Source organism: Didymella exigua, assembly GCF_010094145.1.
Source record: "Didymella exigua CBS 183.55 unplaced genomic scaffold M421scaffold_50, whole genome shotgun sequence".
Classification (NCBI taxonomy): domain Eukaryota; kingdom Fungi; phylum Ascomycota; class Dothideomycetes; order Pleosporales; family Didymellaceae; genus Didymella; species Didymella exigua.
The window spans coordinates 103092-118694 of NW_022984824.1; the positions used below are offsets into that span (position 1 = coordinate 103092).

The window sequence follows — 15603 nt, forward strand, 5'->3', positions numbered from 1 at the left end:
GGGATAGAGAAGGGAGAGTGTCTGCAGTTTAGAAAGTCCAGCGCAAATTTTTGTGGTGTGGCACGTGAGTCGGCAAAGAAAGTTGCTACTCTAATCGTGAAGTGAAGGGCAGGTCCGGCTGTGCAGTGACTCGAGATGGAGTTCAAAGTCTGGCACTGTCTTACCCAGAAGCTACTTTTGTTTGCCTTGATTAATTGATATAGAGCAAGTGGGGCAAACACCTCTTGTCTCGCAATATCTCCTGTATGCGCCCGCCATTGAAGCGTGGTGGCTTGTACGATCGCCTTTTCAAAAGTCCATCATATCCATCCACGACGATCTCCACGCCTCTCTCATGCTTTCCGCTGAAGTCTCGACCTCAGCAGCTCAAGAGTGATTCCACTGAACTCTTTGAGCACTACAAGCTTGCACATGTCATCAAGATGATTGTTGATGGCGTTGGCAATGACTGAACGAAGGCCTGTATCCGTGCGGTGTAGTGGCGAACGCGTAGTGAATGGCATGTGCGAAATTCTCAGTGTTCCAGAATCTGTCGCAAGCTTGACATATCTTATCCTGGGCCAGCTGCTTGAGACCTATGCTACCATACCTGTCTCGAAGAGCATGCATCTCAGCATGAAGAAATAGCCGGGTTTCGTTTCTCTGCAGTGACCTGAGTGGTGGGACATAGTTGGACAAACACTCCTTGCAGATGAAGTCGTGACAGCATGTATCATCGGCACACGTGTGGTGCGGGCATACGTGGGGGCGCATGCAGGCTAGGGGCCGGGCGAAGCAGGTATGAGGAAATGCTTGGCTGAATTTAGCGACGTTGGAGATTGGAACGGAGAGCCTGTGCGGCAGCAGCTGCGTATTGCTCTGTGGAAGTTTCGGGTCGTAGTCGGCTTCGTAAAAGTACTGTATCAGAACTTTGATCAAAGTAGGGTCGTCTTCGGGCATATTAATGTTGCTCTCTGCAGCTTCCTACGGAAATAGCGGAGTCAGTCAAAGCTGTACAAATCCATTGGTCCACTTTCCACTTACTTTGCTTACGGCAAAGCGGGCTGCTTTTGCGAAGAACCCAGATCTTGAGCAAATGATCGCCTAGTGGAGACGACTGATGTCTGCGCCACAGGTGACAGTGAAATCACTGTACTCGCCGGAGGTGTACAAGCTGTGATTGAGTCAGTGGCATACAGCGCGCAGTTCAACGCTCGCGCCTTACTTCCGACTAGTCTCATCGAGAGTGGTGCCCTTGATGTTATCCATAATCGATATAGGAAGTGTGTGGCAGAGAAATTCAGATCACCGAAATGAATTTTGGAGGCAAGAGAATGGTGCACGTATTCACGCTAAGGACTTGCTCCACAAAGGTGATCATAAAGTGAAGGTGAAGTGAAACACGAGCTGCCATTGACTCTCGAATGTACTTAGAGTGCGGTAGCTTATCGAAAATCTCCCTACGAGTACACTCGGGTAATATTTGACAGGAAAATCTTATTCCAAAGGCGCGTCTTGTTCGTCACTCAAGCGTTTGGTTTCTTCCAGTCGATGGCAGTTGCCTTCGCCTCCGACAATCCTTGTCCTAGTCTTCTATACTCATTCACCAACACCTCAATGGCAGATTTGTTGATGAGATCAATGTGATCAGCAATCGTCTTAATAACAACATTGCAGAGGCCTTTGTTGTTCTTAGGCGGTGTAGAGTAGGCGAAGTGCGTGGCTAACCCGAAGTGCTTGCTGTTCTAGAAGGTATTGCAGGCCTTCTTAAAGCTAATGCGTTCGTATTTCTTTAGGCGTACAACGTTATATTTTTTTGCCAGTTTCACACATCTTAGCATGCGCAATGAGTTGTGTAGCTTCTTATTTAGTGTTCTCATAATCTGGGCAGCAGACTGTGCAAACAAAGCACACAGAGTTCGCAATGCGATCCCAGCCGCAGAATTGATGAGGGCATAAATGGATCTCGTAGGTCATGGCACTGTAAGCTCTTCACAGTCGCAGTAAGTATGGGCACTAGAGAGTCTCGCGCTTAGTGCTTGCTCTCACAAGGTGCAAGAGGATACGCGCCCTCGTACAAGTGATGAAGTAACAGTTCCACAATCTCGGACTCGTCCTCTTGGAGGTCGATCATGTGTTCAGCCGTATCCTGGAGGCTGTCAGCTCATGCCTCCCACCCAGGCAGACTAGTTCTCCAAGACTGAGAGCCAGTCATCGCCAGTGTTGCAGACAAAGAATGCCTACCCTTTGAGAGCCGAGTACATGAATTCTACACTTCACAGCCAATAAAAGCCGCAAGAGCATACTCGCTTCACTCAATCTGACACGACTAGGATCCATGCCCGGGATCGCGTGTGATGACGAACACGGCGTCAAGATCCTGGAGAATCTGTAACCAGCGCTGAGGTTCGGCTACTCACGCGTTCTACTCAATAAGATTGAACTGTCGGAAGAGAGCCATAATTTGGCTGCAAATTCAATGGATACGGTAATGTTGGCTCATTTCATTCGGCCCTGCGCACGACTCAGTCCAAGATCTTCGAAACCAAATATCCTTCAAAAAGCTCGTCTCCCAAATCACCAACGATCGAGGTGTTCAGTGATGCTTCGGCTAGGGTTTCCTAGTTGGCCCACCCGTACTCCTTGACTTTCGCCTGCAGAATGTCCAATGCCAAGCCATTGAATTGGGTCATCAACACGCTCACTGCAGGATCGTTGACGAGCTCAATATGGTCCGATATCGTGGCACTCACGATGGCTCGTAAACCTGTATCGTCTTCGACGGTCGTTGAGAAGGCGTGGTCCGCAGCGACTGCAAAGTCCGGGGTGTTCCAGAAGTGCTTGCAGGCGCGGCTGAACTTCTCCTTGGCAAGATCCTTGAGTCCAGCAACCTCGTACTTATCGCCGATCTCATACATCTTGGCGTGAACAAGCAGTTGCTCAGCTGTACCGTTGAGCTGAGGCAGAGCCGGCGTATTACACTCCTTGCAAGTGAACATGGTGCACCCGTAGTTGCATGAAGTTTTGCCACTGCCACTGCCACCACTCCACTGACAAATGTGATGTGGGCAGATATAGGGGGCCTCGCAGTGATTTCCATTGTAGTAACACCGGTGCGGAAAGTCGTAGGTGTACCTTTGACCGCTGCTGGGATCGTTCTCCGAACGCGTACGTAGTGGTGTTGACACTGTGTCCTTGACGCCATCTACAGGCAAAGTCGGGATGTACTCTCCTCCGTACAGATAGTGCATGAGAAGCTTTATAATCTCTGTCTCGTTGTCTGGGAGGTTGATGGTTCCGGTCTGCGCCTCCTGTGATAACATCAGCATCGCCTAGAGTATAGGTGCTACCTTGAGGAAACCCACCTGACCGCCGAACTTCATGGCGCGCGCGAAGAACTCTGCTCTGCCGCATACAATGACCTTGTGGACCTCATAAGTATCTCCACCACATGTGACGATGAGATCAGAATATGCGCCGGATGTCAGGAAGCTATCAGTAGGTCAGTCGAGACGCGTACCAGAGTCTTGGATGTACCTGCCCCTTGAAAGACGCGAGCGTCTGCTCCTGCGAAGTTGTTGCCATCTTTGAATTGGATGAGTGTGTAGTGCGGAGAGCTCGGCGCGTTGAATAAATTATGAGTGAGCCCGGAGGAGATTCTCCGGCCGCCGATGCCTTTTGCAAGAGTGAAAGCAAGTGAGATCTCATCCGCGCTTGCTTCTTCCGGTTTTGACAAGCAATTTCCACAGTAAAATTCCTTTAAGTACGAGCGCGAGCACCAGGGATCTCCTCCAGCACTGCGTACCCAGATCTTAAATGTAACCCATCCTCTGCTTGCTGCTACAGCCGAATGTAGACATCTGACTTATCAACTTTTTTCTTCTGGATTCCATGTACCCATTGAATTGGGTAACTGTGATTTGCAAGGGGTTTAACTGCGTGGAGAAAATGAATGGAAGGATCAAGCAAGCGGTGTTAAAAGAAGTAGCAGGTGGGATACCGGTAGGGACCTCGAAATCGGCAAATCCAATTTTGAACACCAAAAAGTCTATTCTATACCAATGATTTCTATAAACACTGCTTGAGCAACATCGCTCCTCGGATCGCATCTTTTTGGAAACGTGTGCCAAGGGCACCCGTCTTGATGTAGCAATCTGTGCCGGAAAGCGCAATGTTACTGCACCCAGTTGTCTTCGCACATATTTCCAGGCAGGCTTCGTAGGACGATGCTGTAATCTTGCCGACACTTCACCGTTACGATCCCAACCACACTCGATCCTGGATCGGGCTCCTTTTGAGGTTTTCTAGGCCTGATCGTCGTTCGCTGGGCATGCAAGCGCTGTACCTGCCGGTACCTCGGTCCTGGGCGTGGCTAGTGTGTTGTTGAGTTTATACATATGCTGTAACTGCGTGAGCAGTGTCGGTCGGAGACTGTGATCAACAAGTGTATTGCTACCTGTTGTTGTGTTGTGTTCTGTTGTATTTTTCAAGGTCCCAGCTCTCAGGTAAGTGCACTTGCCCACCGGGCAGTGCCTGCTACAATAGAATATCATGTGATCTGAGCCACGTGGTTACACACCTCCTCAGCTGCGGTGTTAACCAAAGCTGATCTTCCCATCTGATTAACGATTTGTTACCTATATCATCCTAATACTAGTGAGTCAAGCTCGCTGGCTCAGGACTGTCTAGTGCTTCTGCCTTCAACTGGCAATCCTTAACGTCTCTCAGTCCAACCTGTTAAATAAACTCAGCATGCTTCTAGCGTACAAGGGTCTTGGTGAGTCTGTTAGCTAGCATGAGGTTGGTGGGCTTCCACTAGACTGATATACATCCTTCAGCTACCTCCTGTCTTAGCTAATGCTAGTAGATATCCATATAACGCAAACATGTAAACAGCTTATCTTTACGCTCAGTGACAACACCTACTATCTGCAGGTTGTTGCAATAGATTGTTAGAACTATCTCTAGGTTAAGCTTGATTTGTTTGAACAGTTAATTCCAAGCCTGTAGCTCGCTGGCTGCTGTCGACAGAGCTAGCAGCTCCACCTTAGTTGTTGACTTGGTCACTGAGCGCTGCAGCGTTGCCTTCCAGTTGATTGGCATGCTATACAGCATGAAAAGATATCCTTGAGAGCTGCATCGCGTTGGTAGGTTGTCAGCAAAAGCTGCATCAGAGGCACTGTAGAACAGTGGCTCTGTCCTAGCACCCTCCAGGCTTAAGCGTATGTATATTGTGGGGCTGCTCTGATATCTATGAGCACCAATTACTAGACAATTCTAGCTTATTAAGTACTTCTATGTGTGTTGTGCTGTGCTAATATGCTTTTAGCCTAGATTCTGTAGGTATTATGATAATTTAGAGTAGTCTTGCGCAACATTAGGGCGAGTGTACGTCAAGACGTAGGCTAGTAATCCCATCAATTCCTGATATAGCTTTGTGCGCTGCTCATCTGGCTCCTCTATGCTTAGGCCAATATTTCTGTCTACTAGCAGTACTGCTAGATATTTGCTTATGTGAGCTATGTTATATTTTGCTGCTACCTTGTTAATAAAGCTGTCTTGCATTATCCATATCTTCTTCTAGCTGCGATCTTAGATCACGCGTATGCTAAGGAATTATTTTAGCTCTCCTAGGAAATGCATTTTGTATACAGCTCGCAGCTGTTGATTAAACTGGCAGTAGGCATCCTTGTTCTTAGAAGCCATAGCCACAACTATGTTGTCCACAAAGAAGAATACAATTAAGTAATAGTTGCTTAATAGGCAAGGTACTCTCTTATCATACAAGTCAACCTTGATAAACGGGGCAGGAATGACGGTCCACCCATCAGCAGCGCGTGTGACCGTGTAACATCCTTACTAGTCCTTCTACGCTTCCTCGCCAACGTCTACAACCAGTCATGAGCCCTTGTGCTGATGATCAGTGAGAACAGCTGAGACTCCGCATCGGATTTTTCACAGCTGTAAAACAAGTGTTAGCAGTGTTCATATCCTACAGTGCGATCGAGATAATCACCCAGCATCGGGCTACTGTTGGGGATCAGTCAGTGGTGTTTTACCTCCACCATGTATATCCTCTTACTAACGTGGCATCTCAATAAAGCCACTGGCACCGGAACATAGTCGGGTAGCCAGGAGATACCGCAAGTCATGAGTACAGTGCTGCGATGATGATTGCGCACCCTGCGCTCTACGACTCTCGAGCGACAACACGCAAAGCAGTGCTGTATAGACCCGTTTCCGGTGCACACATAATGTAACTTCGTGAGCAGTGTCGGTCGGAGACTATGATCAACGATTGTATTGCTATCTGTTGTCGTGTTCTGATGTTCTGTTACAGAAGCTCTCAGCTCTGGGGTAAGCGCACTTGCCCACCGGGCAATACCTGCTACAATAGGATATCATGTGATCTAAGCCACGTGTTTACACATAACTCTTATCAATGAAAAGTCCCAGAAAGTCTAGGCGGTATCGTGTTCGTGTAGATATCTCAGAGATATCATTAGTACTTTAGGTGATCTTGCTTATCTGCTACATAAACATCCACCAACGTAGCAGAAACCTGTCAGGTTTCCGCTTTTACCAGTCCTAATAGTCATAGCAGGGATAATTGAAAGTACCGTTAATCTCGGTGCAGGCTAATAAGCTGTCCAATTTGCTGTGCAACTTCAGAAAGCTTCCAGACAGTGCGTGCACCAACATTCTGAAGGGAGACCTGTTCAGTATTAGTCTCGCACTGGAAGGCATGGCTCTTGAGAATCCACTAACGGTGGAGAGAGCTAGCGCTTGTAGTACCATCAGATCCGAGGTCTTCAAGAAGCTCGCATTAATTAAAGCGTGGTGAGCACCAGCTCTGAACAGCTGCCTCGCTGCATTCTTGGACTCTCCGATAACTGAGATCCATTCGCCATCGCTCAAGGACTCAATCGCGATACAAAAGGTGACCAACAGAAGAGCTTCAAACGTTACAAAGTAGTTCATCAAGGTTGCCGCTCGCTTCGCTGATAAGCTGCTATACCGTCGGCGCGTGAAACAGCTTGATCAGTGGGTCGATGCTGTCAAGGTAAGCCTGCCACAGTGTAAAGTCTTCCACGGGTCGAGGTTTCAGGAGTCGCAATCCTGTAGACGATGTCGGACTACCAAAGATCAGGCGCGAAATATCAGGCGCGAAGGCTTCGGGCGCATCCCCTATAGCACGATCAGACTTTTCGTCTGATGTTTCATTCAGTATTTCCTCGAGATCGCGAATTTGCTCCTCATACTCATACATTTGCCATTCTTGAGACATCACGACTTGCCTTGCTGTCACAAGAACATCCACTCCAACATTTCCGGGATCCTCCTCGGCTGCGCTTGTTTGCGGAGGCATAAGTCCGCCATCAGTGGCAGACTTGTCATTTGCCAATGATGCTTGCTTCAAAAGCGTTTCTGGATCGATCCCAGCCTGTCACAAAGCATCTTCGTAGATGCGAAGCTTGGTAGTGGTATCCACATCGTGAACGCCCTTCCGTCTTCGTCGCGATGGCGGTGGTGCTTTGTATACGCAAGGCAACCGTGCCCCGGTACGGTTATTACAGCCACCGAGCAACTCCTTACTTTACCTTGCGTTAAGCACTATGGAACGCAGGAGAATAGCTCCTGCATCTGTTGAACCCCAGCGGCCGCGGCAGATGGCACGGGAGTCGGGTGAAGATTTCAAAGATACTGTCGCGCTTGCAGCAGCCATCTTGCATCAAACGATAGACTTAGTTGTTATGGGATCCGCAGCTCCATCCCATGAGGGGTGAACATATGCTGGCATGATGGCACCCCCAAGCGGCGGGACAAGGGCCCGATGACTAGGCCCGTTTTGGTATAGTCCCGTAGTCACCATGCTTGCTTTGCGACTCTGCTATCGCTCAAAAAGGTTCGTTGCACAGGCATACTGAAGCTCCGAACCTAAAACCGTCATCACCAAATATTGCACAACGGGTTTGATTACTACGCGCGGCTGGAGCACCAGATCTTTCAATTGACATTATCCACAGGTAGAATCTTATATCTTACGTCGATTCCTTCTCCGCGTTGTCTACAAGGCATTGACAGCAGCGGCGCCCGCAAGAGCAAGAAGTGCAGCACCCTCGATGCCGAAGCGCGCGGCGGCGCCTGTGCTCTGGGCGACAGAGCTGCTACCAGTAGTAGACGCAGCGCCCGAGGCGTGACTTCCTGCAGCGGCGGTACCTGAGGCAATGCTTGTGTGCATCCCAGAGTTGATAGCGGCAGCAGAGGTCTTGGAAGTAGGAGAAGCGCTGGCATTCACAGCACTTGTTGAAGCAGATGCGCTTACACCACCGCTGAGCAGCTCAGTACCCTCGACGACGGTAGCAGCAATGAATGCCACGTCGCTACCAGACAGCACCGCGGTCTGTGTATCCTGGCCAGCCATCTCTGCAGTGCAGGTCATCGTGTTTGCGACCGAGTTGTAACCATCGCAGCCGTAGCTGACGTAGATAGTTCCGGCAGACATCGAGGCCTGATAGCGGGTGCCACCGATGATTTCGACGTCGAGACCGGCACCAAAGCCGCAGTCCTCAATGGATGTGCCCGTGGGACATCCAACAACTGCTGAGGTGGTCGAGCCCTCTACCGACTCGATAGTCGCAACAGGGGAAGGGCCTTCGATGCCTTTGAGAACAGGTTAGGTCAAGTTCAAACCAGTGGGGAACGAATACGAACCTCCGGGGAAGACGAATTGGATGGTGTCTGCGACCGCGGCACCGGTGAGGAACGAGAAGATTGCAAGAGAATGGCGCATTTTGAACGATCTGCACTACTTCTCCAAATACGACCGATGTTTGAAAAGAGCGTGAATTTACGACGTATGAATGAGGGACGTCGAGAGTGAATTGTCAAGTGAAGGAACGGATAAGGCTTGAAGGCGTTGCGCTTTCCACGCTGACGGCGATGCTTGCTTTTATCGTCCCCTGAACGTGAAGCTTGTCGGAAGTGGGCGCCTGAAACCTAGAACCGAACCACTCTAGCTGCAGGCTGGATCATCAAAACTTGACGCGGAATCATTGAACGACAGCCATGCGCGAATCATGAAGGTCTAGATGAAGCAGTGCGACTCATGCGCATTTTTGACGAGGCTATCCACCATGCAACACAGCGAAAAGAAATGGCTCATTCCCGAGCCGCCGCACGGCCAGCGCCAGTGCGAACAGCACAGCGTGAGCCACAGCATCTCAAATCTGATGAGAAGGCTAAATCAGGGCGTCAAAGTGTTCCACGCTCGAACGCTGCTGCTAAAAGCCTGCTGTGCTGCCGTCGCGCAGTGTGTGCCATAAAATGTGCCTAGGAACCGCCCATGTAGCTGGCCTTACAGGCGCTAGTATGTGCTGTCAGGTAGGTACTGAAGCTCAGCACAGTACGATAACATCGAACCTACAAAAGCGGATGTACTCTGACCAAACTTGTAGGTCATGGCTCATGGGCTGAGCGGTCCGTGAAAAGTGACACGTGCTCATCACCTCCCATAACTCCGCCAAATCCAAGGCAACAAATGGCTCCACAAAGCCTTGAAACCTCTCACAGCTATCCGCCTACGAAGATGCAGGCCAAACAGTCCAACCATTTCAGCCATCAACTCAGGATAAGTGGGGAAAAGTATCGAAAGTACTCAAATCCGTAGCTGACGCACGGGGGCCTTAACCCTCTCGATGCCTTAAGCTCTGACCGGTGAACAAGCCAGCCACACGATAAATATACGCCAGCTCCATCGCTCTCGGTTTTCATGCCAATATACCATCGATCTGGACCGTGAAATCTCCTCACAGTTGCATTCATTGTGTTCTGTTACTACGTTCTCGCGAATATCCTACCGATACCCTTTGCCTTGCTCAGAATGCCGACCCATGTCCTCTCTCCTCCCAACGCGTCTCCTCGCCTCAAGGGACTGCAAATCTGCCAGCTTGGCGTTGTTAGCCTGACTTTTGTGTACACGTTCCTCGCAGCCGTCATTCCGAGCAAGCACAAGGCGTTCACGTTCTCGCTGCTCTACGGCTTGATTCTGACGAGCATCACAACCTCGATCCTCATCAACAAGGAGCTGAAGGCTAGTGTCCGCGGTCTTCTGACCAAGGACAAGTATGCCAAGTACCAGCTTTGGAAGATCGCCGCTGGCTTCGTGATGTACTTCATCGCCTTCATCGCCTTCACTATCACACCCGGTGGCAACGAGAAGCTGGGTCGCAACGAGAGCGGTCTGATCATGAACGGCGTTAAGATCAACACCTTCCAGTCCATCATCCTGTGGACAAGCACCTTCAACTGGTAAGTTTAATTATACCATGACAAACGAGTCTACGGACTAAGACTGACTTCATAAAGGATCTTTATGTGGGCCAGCTTGTTCTACTCTTGCTGCATGACTAGGCGCGAAACCGGCGAGATCCGTCTTGAAGGCGAGGAGGCGACCATCGGTCTGGGTCAGGACAACACTGCCAATGACGAGGCTTATACTAGGCGTCTCTAGGCTGAGGACGCCAGCTTGTAGGCTTAGAAAATACCTGTCGTCTTGATACCTTCGTCCGGATTTTCTAGGCTTACTCAATCGACAAGGGCACACTGTGCTGCGAGATGCCGGTCAAGTATGACAGGAGTAGGCTGCTGCGACCAAGCTCATGGCCAGCCTGACGATAAGTCATTCAGTAGTTTTGCGCGTAATGAACTCAAGTGAAAGCGACATTGTCTTGACAATTTGTTTATATGCGTATGGATATCAGATCACCGAGCTGATCAGGCAAGAGCACGCATCGTGATGGAATGCTGCAGCACTCTGCGTCCATGGACGTGGCATTGATTTCAGTAGTGGTCCCGGCTGCACGCGCCTCTTTGTAGTCCTGACCACCGGATTGAGCCTGCCAATTCATCCATGCCTTCACAAGGAGTCGCAGAATGACTATACTGTGAATGGGGATGAACCAATATGGATCAATCATGGTGATAAATAATCTGATTGCTATTCTGTGTTTTCAGTATCCCGATCTTGGTGGCACATTGTGATCTCTTTGTTGTCGTGGCAAAAGAGTGCTGCGACTCCATTGCTTTCCATCCGGCATCAATGCACTCAAATTTCATCACCACCAATACCATGATAAAATCGTATCGAAAAGCGTGTCCATAGACTTGCATACTATTGCAGCTAAAAAGTGGTAAAGTGTAGACTACACTTTTACCTCTAAATAGGCTACTTACATGAGGCTAATTCTCTGCGGTACAAACAGAGTCCGGCCTAGAGGGAAAAGAACGCGTATGCAAGATTCATGCCTCCTACCACCATGCACTTTCACGCGTCGGGCACCATAACAGCAATTCACGCATCCTTCAGCACATCACAATGTTCATATCCTCAAGTCCCCAATATCGATCACTCTTACATGTATTAGATATGGTACACGATTCCATCTCCTCGAGCAATCACCACTCAGCCTACAAAACGAAAGCAGCCAGTCCGAACACTCCCGCCGCCACTACCGGAATCTTGGCCGCCATTGCTGCACCAGTGAACTCAGGCAGACTGCTCGAAGTAGTAGGGTGCACGCCCGTGCCAGTTGGCCCAGGCACGCTTGGCTCAGGCGAACCAGACGGGTACTCGACGCTAATCGGGTAAGGAGGAAGCACGCCAGGGACAGAAGTAGTGTGCGGCGAGGGGCGCGATACTACTACTGAGGAGGGTATGGGCTCGTATTCAGAGTAGGAAGACGGCAGGTTGGGAACGTCGGATGTGAGGTAGTCGGGTGCTGGGTATGTTAGTAAAGACTGAGTGGTGAGGAAAAGGTAAACGCACCTGGGTAAGATACAGGAGGGACCTCGGTGGGGTAGGCGGAGTACTCTGGCTCACCGGTGACAGAGGGCTGGGTCTCGATGGGAGCCTCTGAAGTGGGCTCCCCTGCGGCTTCAGATGTAGGTGCTGGGGCCTCGATGGGGAAACCGGCTGCTGCGCAGATGGCAGAGAGGACTTCGATGGTCTTGGCCTGGTCTGCCGCATCAGTGCAAGATGACTGCACACAAGGAGTGACGTTAGGGGTGAGCTTGTCGGCTTGCTTGCAGGAGCAGGCGAAGTCAGTGAGTTCGCATCCTAGGGCAGGAATTTCTGCGGCCAGACATTGGAGCGAGCAGGATGGCAGGTCGACAATGCTTTGAGCGGTGACAAACGCCGTGATAGCAGAGAGGATGAGAGCGTTCTTCATTTTGATAATGTTGGCTAGGCGTAGTAACGACTGAATCTTGCAGCTAACGAGGTGGCTTAGAGTGGACGACAAGAGAGCGCAGCTGTTTATACTGCAGAGCCTACAGGGTATTTTGTTGATCAGCACGTCGCACTCTATGTGTTGCCTGCACTTGAGCCCTCATTGGGAACCATGCAAGATCTGCGTCGGAAATTGGAACCCCAAAGAAGCAGGCGGTTGAGACTGAAGATCTGTTCCCATTCGCGGCGTCAGCATGCCTGCAGCATTTTCGCGATCGCCACCAATCATTAGCAGGCAATGTGCGACTCTTGACACCCTGTTTCACAAAGAGGTTTCCGCTCAGATCTTCGAGTAAACACCTGCTAAAGTTTGCATATTGAACCGGGGATCGATTGGCTGGCGTTCGGCTGTTGTCGTTGGGTTGGAGATCCGGGGTCGTACGGCGCTCATGTAGGATTCGGGAGGTCGCTTGTCGCATGTGAACAGTTGTACAGACACGCAGTGGACGAGAATGAGTGGCCAAAAATAGTCGCTTGTGCGACATTAGGGTGACACTTGATGAGTAGCCTTCCCCGCTGCGGTCTGAGCAGACTCTGTTGTAGAAGAGACGCGAAGTGCAGCTCACCAGAGCGTTGCGAGAATGCACATGCAGTTGCTTGTTGAATGGCTCGGCAGCGTATAGGGAACCAGAGGCGCCTCCCGTCTTCGTATTGTAGCATTGCGCGGAAATGAGATCTTGGCGCTCGTCTGGGGTACTTGTCTGGGGAACCAATGTCTACGGACCCGTGCACGGAATGTCGACCGACCATCCGTGTCTCTCGTGTAGATTTTCGGCGTGAACATGTGCTGCGTGCATAAGTTGGCAGTCTAGACTGCGTAGCACGTTCTTCGATCTGTACTAAGTACCACGGGTACCGGCTGGAGCAACTGCGCTTCATCGTTGGACACTGTGAGAACTCTGAAGGTTGCGAATACTCGACGAATCTCTGACATCTTCATCGCTCCTTCTCGATTCCACATCAGCCCACGCCACACTCTCGTTATTGCTGATGAAACTTGACCCTTCGTAGATGTCCGGGTCGTTCCTTTGGCTCAATGACTGCATCTCCAGATCGGTGATAGGCCCACTCTGTACCTTGAACTCCTCAGTTTTAAGTATTTCGTTCTTGACAGCTGGTGCGCTCAGCTGATCCCGACCGAACACGCTCCTAAGCACCGATATCGTTTGACGACTGGGTGGCAGCGAGTCAGAGTCTTGCGTGCAACACTTGAAGGTGATGTTGCGAGAGTTCGGAATGACGCAGAGGTCGCTATTGCGAGAGCGGTCTGTTGCGATCTTCTTGATAAGATCTGCCATCGACATCTCAATGTTTAGCTTTACAAGGTAAGCCAGTGGATGGAAAATCGCATATCTGATCGCAAGTGTTAGTATCCCAAAGTCCGATACATGGCGAGCTGCAGTAGCTACCACGGGGTTCAACTTACACGAAGCCGTTTGGAATCCACATCGCAGCGATGATCATAACATCCATCAATAGAGAGATGACGATCATGTGCTGATTGAACATTACGAGCTTGTTGTACTTGTCCAGACCGTTCTTGACGAGGTTTGCTTTGACTACTCGCATGAAGTAGAAATTGAGGAATCCATCAATAAGTAGATACAAGACTTTTTCAATTCGGTCCCAGATATTGTTGATGTGGATCCATCTCGGTCAGTCAGTAGGGGATGAGTAAAGCGTTGTTCTGCGACTGACCTCTCGCTTATCTGTAGACGCGCCGGCATCCATATAACGAATACACTGATATTGATCAATGTGACAAGCACAGCGGTGCCGACCATGAGCATACGGCCTTTCCTTCTGTCGGCCAGAATAATTCGTACTCGGTTGATGATGATCTGTAGGAGCAGTTGCACTTGTATTGACCAGTTCAACACTGCGATAGTCAGCACATTTTCGCGTCGACAACAGTAATCAGTGCCTTACATATCGACATGTAGAACCAGAAACTTGGCCTGATGACTTTCAAAAGATACAGCAAGCACTCGACTGCAATCACGAAGGACGCGGCTATTTCGAGCCATATCATCCATATGTATGCACTTGTCCATGGTCGTCGGCAAGCCTTCGTTTGTCTAAAAGCAATGTATGCTGCTGAGATGGCGAAGAGATTTGCAAAACCGAAAACTAAGCCGGCAACGATGATAGCTCGGTAGGTGACCGGCTGGATGTAGTAGTCATCGCGGATGAAGGGACCCCATGCTGTGAATGTCGAGTCCGGGTTAAACTCACTTCTCCAACCCATTGTGGCGAACTGCAGTCAGTGCAGATACCATTGATTTCAACTGCGAGTTCACCAGTGTGTCGTTCGAAGTACGTATGGGAGATAGGAGGACGTGCAGACGAGAAGCATGCGCGAATGCACTCAACCACATACAACTACTTAAGATATATGCAAATTCAGACTCAATTCTTAATGACTTTGCCCCGCGGTCTGCACTTGTGCATATCCAGACAAGTCTTTAACGGGCCGAGCGTTGTTGAGACGGGGAGTCTTCTGACCACCGGAACCGTACGCAGCCACAGACCATGTGGAACTTGCATTCAATCTGGGGAGGTTCACTATGCAAGTAGTTTCGGGCATCGAAGAACGTTATACAGAGTCGTAGTGAAGTCCATCGTCGTCACATAACGTATCCCAATACACCGCACGTTCGTTGATAGAAGTTCCAGTAGCAAAAGTACTGGGACGCTTCCAACGAAAGTGCCTCTCCCTCCGATCCGGTCGCTGTCGCAAGTTGTAACTGCAGAGACTTGGACCCACATTAAGCCTCTTGCGGTCGAGTACAAGGAACACTCTTCGACGCAGCGACAGGAACAGCGAACGCGGAAAGTGCGGCGTAAGACGTTGATCTTGCGGAAGTGAGAAAGGCGGATTCCGGCTCGAGGACAAGTGTTAAGGCTATTCAGACGGAGAAACAGCCGAATATTCTGATTGGCCTTTGGGTAAGTAGGTAAGACAGCGGAGCTGAACCTTCGCTCAGACATCCTCCAAGGTGATTGATGGCAGCAAACAAGACATCTGATCCACCGATAAGGTTCTGCAATGCACAGCATGGCTACCGGGAGTCTGCCTGCATTTCTCGGTCCTCGAAGCGTTTGCATGTCCCTCGAAACAAGCGCTGAGCTCTGTGAGGACCCCAACATTCAAGCGTTGAGGGCCTTCTGAATCCTGACGTCAGGGTCTCAGACAGAATGCAAGCATGTGCGAGTCAGACTGTGCCTAAGCTATTATTGAAAACCCGATGAAGAACACTTCCAAACGAGCGGGAAGTTAAACAGACGGCATTTAAAGGGTGTTTGTAAGGACAAAAGAAAGTGTGACGAGCGGA

At 50.0% G+C, this 15603-nt stretch overlaps 6 protein-coding genes across 6 annotated transcripts; 1 reads left to right on the forward strand and 5 right to left on the reverse strand.

Moving 5' to 3' along the window:
* Positions 1 to 2448: 2448 nt before the first annotated feature.
* Positions 2449 to 3564, reverse strand: M421DRAFT_324712 (uncharacterized protein; the record flags this gene model as incomplete). The annotated part of the gene is made up of 3 exons (XM_033589328.1): positions 2449 to 3290; positions 3345 to 3471; positions 3521 to 3564. 3 exons carry the CDS (start codon positions 3562 to 3564, stop codon positions 2601 to 2603), a joined length of 861 nt encoding a protein of 286 aa, XP_033443686.1. The 3' UTR covers positions 2449 to 2600.
* Positions 3565 to 6668: 3104 nt separating this feature from the next.
* On the reverse strand, positions 6669 to 7561 carry M421DRAFT_406534 (uncharacterized protein). Its single transcript, XM_033590316.1, has 2 exons — positions 6775 to 7561; positions 6669 to 6694 (listed from the first exon to the last, which is right to left on the reverse strand). The coding sequence occupies exon 1, from the start codon at positions 7346 to 7348 to the stop codon at positions 6992 to 6994; it is 357 nt and encodes a 118-aa protein (XP_033443687.1). The 5' UTR covers positions 7349 to 7561; the 3' UTR covers positions 6669 to 6694; positions 6775 to 6991.
* A 380-nt stretch (positions 7562 to 7941) lies between these two features.
* M421DRAFT_425809 (uncharacterized protein) lies at positions 7942 to 8882 on the reverse strand. Its single transcript, XM_033594199.1, has 2 exons — positions 8695 to 8882; positions 7942 to 8643 (listed from the first exon to the last, which is right to left on the reverse strand). Exons 1-2 carry the CDS (start codon positions 8771 to 8773, stop codon positions 8048 to 8050), a joined length of 675 nt encoding a protein of 224 aa, XP_033443688.1. The 5' UTR covers positions 8774 to 8882; the 3' UTR covers positions 7942 to 8047.
* A 980-nt stretch (positions 8883 to 9862) lies between these two features.
* Positions 9863 to 10492, forward strand: M421DRAFT_104425 (uncharacterized protein; the record flags this gene model as incomplete). Its single annotated transcript, XM_033587021.1, has 2 exons — positions 9863 to 10290; positions 10348 to 10492. 2 exons carry the CDS (start codon positions 9863 to 9865, stop codon positions 10490 to 10492), a joined length of 573 nt encoding a protein of 190 aa, XP_033443689.1.
* A 796-nt stretch (positions 10493 to 11288) lies between these two features.
* On the reverse strand, positions 11289 to 12606 carry M421DRAFT_425811 (uncharacterized protein). The gene is made up of 2 exons (XM_033594200.1): positions 11807 to 12606; positions 11289 to 11759 (listed from the first exon to the last, which is right to left on the reverse strand). Exons 1-2 carry the CDS (start codon positions 12207 to 12209, stop codon positions 11449 to 11451), a joined length of 714 nt encoding a protein of 237 aa, XP_033443690.1. The 5' UTR covers positions 12210 to 12606; the 3' UTR covers positions 11289 to 11448.
* Positions 12607 to 13539: 933 nt separating this feature from the next.
* M421DRAFT_31367 (uncharacterized protein) lies at positions 13540 to 14489 on the reverse strand (the record flags this gene model as incomplete). The annotated part of the gene is made up of 4 exons (XM_033589228.1): positions 13540 to 13621; positions 13695 to 13919; positions 13967 to 14147; positions 14198 to 14489. Coding segments are annotated over 4 exons (780 nt in total), but the record flags the coding sequence as incomplete, so codon positions are not given.
* Between the last annotated feature and the right edge of the window lie 1114 nt (positions 14490 to 15603).

Excerpts from the sequence above, each read along its gene's own strand:
- M421DRAFT_425811 (XM_033594200.1), bottom strand. The coding sequence starts at position 12,209 with ATGAAGAACGCTCTCATCCTCTCTGCTATCACGGCGTTTGTCACCGCT. Across the intron at positions 11,760-11,806 it reads CCCTCCTGTATCTTACCCAG|CACCCGACTACCTCACATCC; the intron begins GTGCGTTTACCT and ends TAACATACCCAG.
- M421DRAFT_425809 (XM_033594199.1), bottom strand. The coding sequence starts at position 8,773 with ATGCGCCATTCTCTTGCAATCTTCTCGTTCCTCACCGGTGCCGCGGTC. Across the intron at positions 8,644-8,694 it reads CCAATTCGTCTTCCCCGGAG|GCATCGAAGGCCCTTCCCCT; the intron begins GTTCGTATTCGT and ends CTGTTCTCAAAG.
- M421DRAFT_406534 (XM_033590316.1), bottom strand. The coding sequence starts at position 7,348 with ATGCCTCCGCAAACAAGCGCAGCCGAGGAGGATCCCGGAAATGTTGGA.